At 47.0% G+C, this 6,468-nt stretch overlaps 1 protein-coding gene across 1 annotated transcript; it reads left to right on the forward strand.

Moving 5' to 3' along the window:
* Window positions 1-159: 159 nt before the first annotated feature.
* On the forward strand, window positions 160-2,271 carry LOC106819551 (pyridoxal kinase-like; the record flags this gene model as incomplete). Its single annotated transcript, XM_014824165.1, has 2 exons — window positions 160-348; window positions 1,220-2,271. Coding segments are annotated over 2 exons (308 nt in total), but the record flags the coding sequence as incomplete, so codon positions are not given.
* Between the last annotated feature and the right edge of the window lie 4,197 nt (window positions 2,272-6,468).

Raw genomic sequence — 6,468 nt, forward strand, 5'->3', positions numbered from 1 at the left:
TTTCTATCTTTCTCACTATCCCTCTCTATCTTTCTTTCTATCTTTCTCACTATCCCTCTCTATCTTTCTCACCATCTTTCTCACTATCCCTCTCTATCTTTCTCACCATCTTTCTCACCACCTCTCTCACCATCTCTCTCTATCTATCTCTCCTGGCAGATGGCCACAAGGAGGCGCTGCGGGTGGAGATACCGATGCTTCCGGCGATATTCACCGGCACCGGTGACCTCTTCGCCGCGCTTCTCCTCGTCTGGAGCGACCGCCACCCCGAGGACCTCCCACTTGCGTGCGAGAAGGTGCTCTCTACGATGCAACACGTCCTGCGGCGCACGTTCAAGGCCGCGCAGGGTAGGTAGGGGGCGCCGGTCGTGCGGCCGTCGCCGTCGTCGGTTAGTCGTGTCTGGCTGCTGCCGCTGTTTTCTGTTGGTTATGTCTGGATGCTGATTTACTTTGTTAGGCACGTCTGGCTGGTGCCGTTGTTTTCTGTTAGTCATGTCTGGACGCTGATTTACTTTCTTAGTCACGTCTGGTGGCTATCGCTCTGTTCAGTTTAGTCATGCGTATTAACACACAGCACACAGGTAAGGCCATCCTTAACAAATTATATGTTTGCTGTCCTCTGACCGACCCACGAAAATAGCCGCGACCCAAGTTTTTTTTACATTTTGGGTTCCATTTTTTTTTTTTTTTTATTATTCATAGTTAAGACTGAAACACAAAGCATGTGTGGCAAACATGAGGACAGACTTAAAATAACTATTATGCCTCAAAAAAAAGAAGACCTACCTACCTACCCATTAAAAAAATCAGGGGTCGGGGGACAGCAAAAATTTTTTAAGGATGGCCTAACATATAAATGAAAGGAAAAGGGAACTGCATTGTTCCTCGCTCACAACACAAGGTGCCTTCCGTCGTTGCTTTTGAAACTAGTGTGTCATGATGCACTAGCGTGTCACATCTCTGCATGTATTCCTACACTACCTGTGCTGTATTCGTACGCTGCATTCCCATGCTGTATTACTGCACTGTATTCCCACACTATTCCTACACTGTATTCCCACACTGTATTCCTACACTGTATTCCTACGCTGTATTCCTACACTGCATTCCCGTGCTGCATTCCCACACTGTATTCCTACACTGTATTCCTACACTGTATTCCTGCACTGCATTCCTACACTGCATTCCCACGCTGTATTCCCACACTGTGTGTTTGCAGACATGGCGGGCGAGGGAGTCAAGCCGAACAAGGCGCAGCTAGAACTGAAGCTCATACAGAGTCTGCGAGACATTGAGAATCCACAACTCACCATCCGCACAACAAAGCTCGACATTTGACCCCTGCGTGACCTCTGGAGGTCGGCGGGCGGCGGTGACCTCAGGTCGTCGGGTCGCGCCGCGCGGGATGAGCGATGCGGGGGAGTCGGGAGCGTACCTGTGGCGCCATCTATGTAGGGGGCGCTGTGAGTTCGTACCCGTGGCGCCCTCTGCATGCGAGAGCCGCAGTCGCGACCGGCGTTCTTGTTTTTATTTTGTGTATCGAAAATCGTTATCGTGTTGTTTTCGACTTATTTTTTCTCTGTTTTTAAAAATAGATTATGATTATACAATTAACTTTATTATCGTCAACTGCAAATCGGGTATTAACGTAGTCGTCACTCGGTTTGCTTTCGCCCTCGCGGGTTTTCAGTGTGGAGGCGATTCGACCAGCGGATGCAATCGCTGTTCCGAAACACAAGCACATTACGCAGCTGCGAGGTTTAGCGCCCTCTACGTTGGGCGTCGCTGAGCGTAGATGGCGCCACCTGCCTGCGTGTTCGTACGGGTGACTGTATATCGAGTCCACGCTAACTTATGTTTTGTTTTATATACAAATGTACATCTATTGAGAGAATCCTCAGTCCCCCCCCCCGAGATGAGAGGTGCGCAGTAACCCCTCTGTAGGGATGGTCCCTACTAGGGGTGTAACGATACATTTTGTTTTGGTTCCGTTCGGTTTTCGGTTTTTACTCTTCGGTTTGGTTCATTCGGTTCGGTTATTTTCAGTAGTAAAAAATTTAAAATGCTGAGCAGATTGGGAAATTTTCCCTCCATTTTGAATAATAATAATAATACCTATCATAATATTATACATTTATTGTGTTATTCATTGGCCAAAAGTGTGAGGGACGGGGCTTGGCGTAAGTGCTGAGCTGTTTGCTTGCCGTGTGCGCCCCCCTAACTGAGAGTGGGTTGAATGTATTTCCCGGAACCGAACCAAGAACCGAAACGGAAAAAAGAAAGAAAACCGAACCGAACGGGATTTACCGCGATACAGTTGAATCGCGGTTAATTGTTACACCCCTACTATCCAGAGACTCATCAGCTGTCGTCCATCTTGGATACGTGTTGACACTTCGCACTTAATTATAATAATACTCGTACTTGTAAGAACTAGGGAATCTTCTAAAGAAGATGCTCTTCGAGAAAGATTTTGGCCACCCCATAGAAAGAAATGTCAATGATCGTCTTTGACATTTGTCAGTGATTGTCAATGATTGCATTCATGTCTTTGACATTTGTTAGTGATTGTCAATGATTGTCTTCATGTCTTTGACATTTGTCAGTGATTGTCAATGATTGCCTTCATGTCTTTGACATTTGTCAGTGATTGTCAATGATTGTCTTCATGTCTTTGACATTTATCAGTGATTGTCAATGATTGTCTTCATGTTTTTGATATTTATCAGTGATTGTCAATGATTGCTTTCACAGTGAAATTATAGAAGACATGTGTCTTTGACAAGTTACAAGCAGCCGATACTGACAGTCGTGTGACGCGCCACGATAGAAGGTCTGCCTTTCCAAATCTTTCCGAAATGGAATCCGCGGCACCAACGGCGTTTCTACTGCGCCTCGATTCGTCTATACGTTGTAGGTTTCTGCCTAGCAGGGCTGGGTGAACCGGGGCTGGGCAGGGGGGAGGGGGGTGGACCCTGGGGGGTGGGGCGTGGCAGGGGGAGGGGGACATGCCCGCATCCCTTTTCAGCGAATCTCTGTCGAGCGAGACCAATAGGGGGCGCTGCGGCGAGAACGAGATCTCAGCGCGCGCGCGAGTTCGTGGCGTCGGGCCGAACAAGAGAGCGTCTGCTACGCTCTGGGCTTGCCGCTCGCGTGCGTGCTGCCACCTGGTGTGGGGCCGCCGAAGCGGCAGTCCTCTTCGCATATCACGGTTGTATTGAGATTTGTAGGTAGCCAATAGGGGGCGCCATTGTGATAGTGAGGGTTAGGGATGGTGAGTAGGTAATTTTAACTCTTTCTCCACGTTGGAACCACAGGCATTATGCTCTTATGGGACCAAACAGGTGCCAGGATCTTGGCGGAGGCCAGGCAGGACGTGGCGGAGGCTGGGGGAGAGGGAGAGCTCAGTCAGGGGACCAGTGCTGGGGGGCGGCGAGGGGCACACTTGACCCGCAGACGACGGAAAAACAAGTGCCTCGCGCGAAATCAGGTTATTCAACCCCCTGCCCTGCTGTGCCGCGCCGACTGACAGTGGTGCACGGCGAGTCGCAGCGGTTCTGGTGTTGCAGGGTAGGAGTATGGAGCGTTTCAATGCGTGACAACGCGCTGCGGTAGGTAGCTGGCAACTTGAAGTTGGTTGACGCGCGCGCGCACCATGAACGCACAAAATGTACCAATGGAGGAGTTGCTTACTGGGCGGATCCAGGAATTCCATAATGGGGGAGGGGGAGGTGAAGCTCAAGAGGCGGGGGAAGGGGGTGTGCCCCTCTGTAGAGACGCTAAAGATGGAGTCTGACCGCGCGTAATTTCTTTTATTTTATTTTTATTTCGCAGCGCGCAGACTTTATTCAGTTTCAACTCGACGTTAAATTTTTTTCGCCGCATTCCGGATATATCCGGCTTGCGGCCGACCACGCAGGGGCGCGAGGTCATGACCCCTATCTGGATCCGCCCCCCCCCTGTGATTACCGAGTGAGGGAGTTACGTTGCACGGGTTTTAGGTAGACAAGACGGTCGTGACGTAGTATTTCGCCGTACCATATTAATCGGTGGTACATTTCATAAATGGTAAAAATAATTACCATATTATTTTGCAGTAGACATCTGCGCAATCGAAAAACAAAAGACCATGGCTCCCATTTATGGTGAAGTAACCAAATTGTCCTAAGAACGCGCGGTAGACAATTGCGCAATCAAAAACAAAAGACCATGGGTACCGTTTACGGTATAGCAATCAAATTGTCCACAGAACACGCAGTAGACAATTGCGAAAACAAAAGACCATTGCCACCGTTGTGGCGCGACCAAACAACAATAAACTATTTTTCCCCGAGTATTTAGTAGCTTGCGCACTGCGCTACTTTCTACGATAGCACGGCGAGATATTACGATTCACCGTTAATAATAATGAGACTGTAGCAGTGTCACCGTGTGTAATGTGTGAATCTTATAGTTAGTATATCGGTGCACTCTATGCACGTATTCAATTACACCGTATAATTCTGTCCCAGATAACGTTTTATATTAACGTATAACTCCAGTGTAACGCATCCAAAATATAAAACGTTATCTGGGACAGAATTATTCGGTCTAGTATCCAATGTAACGTACTGTGAGTACACGTTAGCTGGGTTTACACTACCAACTGTGTGTTAGCGAATTGGACCAACTTCCCAACTATACAAGAATACAACCGACAATCGGCAGTGTATACACTTAAGTTGCGCGACCAACCGATCGATAGCAACTAGTTGGGAGATTAGAACATGTTCTATTTTCGCCAACTCGGGAGTTGGCGAATTGGAAAGTTGGTCGAATTCGCCAATTCGCCAACATAATGGCGGTAGTTTAAACCCAGCTTTACTGGAATGTTTACTGTCGCTGAGAGGGTCTATGTCCCCCCAGGTTACTGCCGGAACGTACCCTGGGTACGGTCCTGTTTACCGTAACGTACCCTGGTAACTATCTAATATGCCGGACCGTACCTCGCCTACTCCACTAATGAGACTAGGAGTCGCCTACACCTACTCCCTAACCCTATCAGATAGTTACCAGGGTACGTTCCGGTATACCGGACCATACCCAGGGTACGTTCCGGCAGTACCCTGGGGGACATAGACCCTATGAGCTTTACTGTCACGTGTGAGTACTGTAAGTACATGGTGCAATGTTCGGAATGTGTCCGATTTCCATAGTGCAAGTGCGTTACTAGTGTTTGGAATGTGTCAGATATACATAGTGCAAGTGCATTACTAGTGTTTGGAATGTGTGATGTCAGATATCCATAGTGCAAGTGCGTTACTAGTGTTTGGAATGTGTCAGATATACATAGTGCAAGTACATTACTAGTGTGTTTGGAATGTGTCAGATATCCATAGTGCAAGTGCATTACTAGAGTGTTTGGAATGTGTGATGTCAGATATACATAGTGCAAGTGCGTTACTAGTGTTTGGAATGTGTCAGATATACATAGTACAAGTACATTACTAGTGTATTTGGAATGTGTGATGTCAGATATCCATAGTGCAAGTGCATTACTAGTGTTTAGAATGTGTGATGTCAGATATAAATACGTACATTACCAGTGTGTTTAGAATGTGTCAGACATTCGCAGTGTATTAGGGCTAACGCTCCATTAGGAGTGTTCCCAACTTTGCTATCATTAATGATTAATGATTGATAATCCTAACCTTAACCCTAACCTAAATGACATTAAACCACAAACTAATATATGACCATATTATGACCATAAATATATATTATGACCATTAATGACATTAAAGTTGGGAACACTCCTAATGGAGTATCACCCTGTATTGTGTGGTGTGTTGTGTGATTGATGGTGCATTGATACAGTAGCTGTCCACCTATAGTTTGTTTACAAACTAGACATTTCCCCCCGAAAACGAAGCTCCACTCATTTCCCATATCTACCTGGTTGTGCGCAATAATAGTAATGATAATAACAACAACAACAACAACAACAACAACAATATTGGTAACAGTAATTATTATTATTATCATGTAGTGTATGATTTATGATGTATAGGGTGAAGGCAATAAACGAATAATAGCTGACGTGATATATAAACATACTACCGGCTACCAGTCTTCTTTCTCGCTCGAGCGACGTTCACACGCCGACAAAACGACGTTCGCTTGTCGATAGGCGACGGCCGCCGCGAGATCTACGATCCTACGAGTTTGTTCGCTCGAACAGTGCGAGTGACATCCTCTAGTGTCGAACACTGGGGGGGGGGAGCTAATGTTCCTGCCTCTAGAGGGAGCCCTCGTCTACCTCCTACCCTACTAGCGTGACGAAGTGACGCTCCGTCAATACCGGTGACACGGTGCACGCGTAACGATGACATCACACGTGTTTCTGACGACGCACGCGTAGCGACATTATTTAAAGGCTCACAATGCGCATCCAAACGCTAATTTCTCCAGTACTAGACTAGCAAATAC

Source organism: Priapulus caudatus, unplaced genomic scaffold (assembly GCF_000485595.1).
Source record: "Priapulus caudatus unplaced genomic scaffold, Priapulus_caudatus-5.0.1 Scaffold3677, whole genome shotgun sequence".
NCBI classification, from domain to species: domain Eukaryota; kingdom Metazoa; phylum Priapulida; class Priapulimorpha; order Priapulimorphida; family Priapulidae; genus Priapulus; species Priapulus caudatus.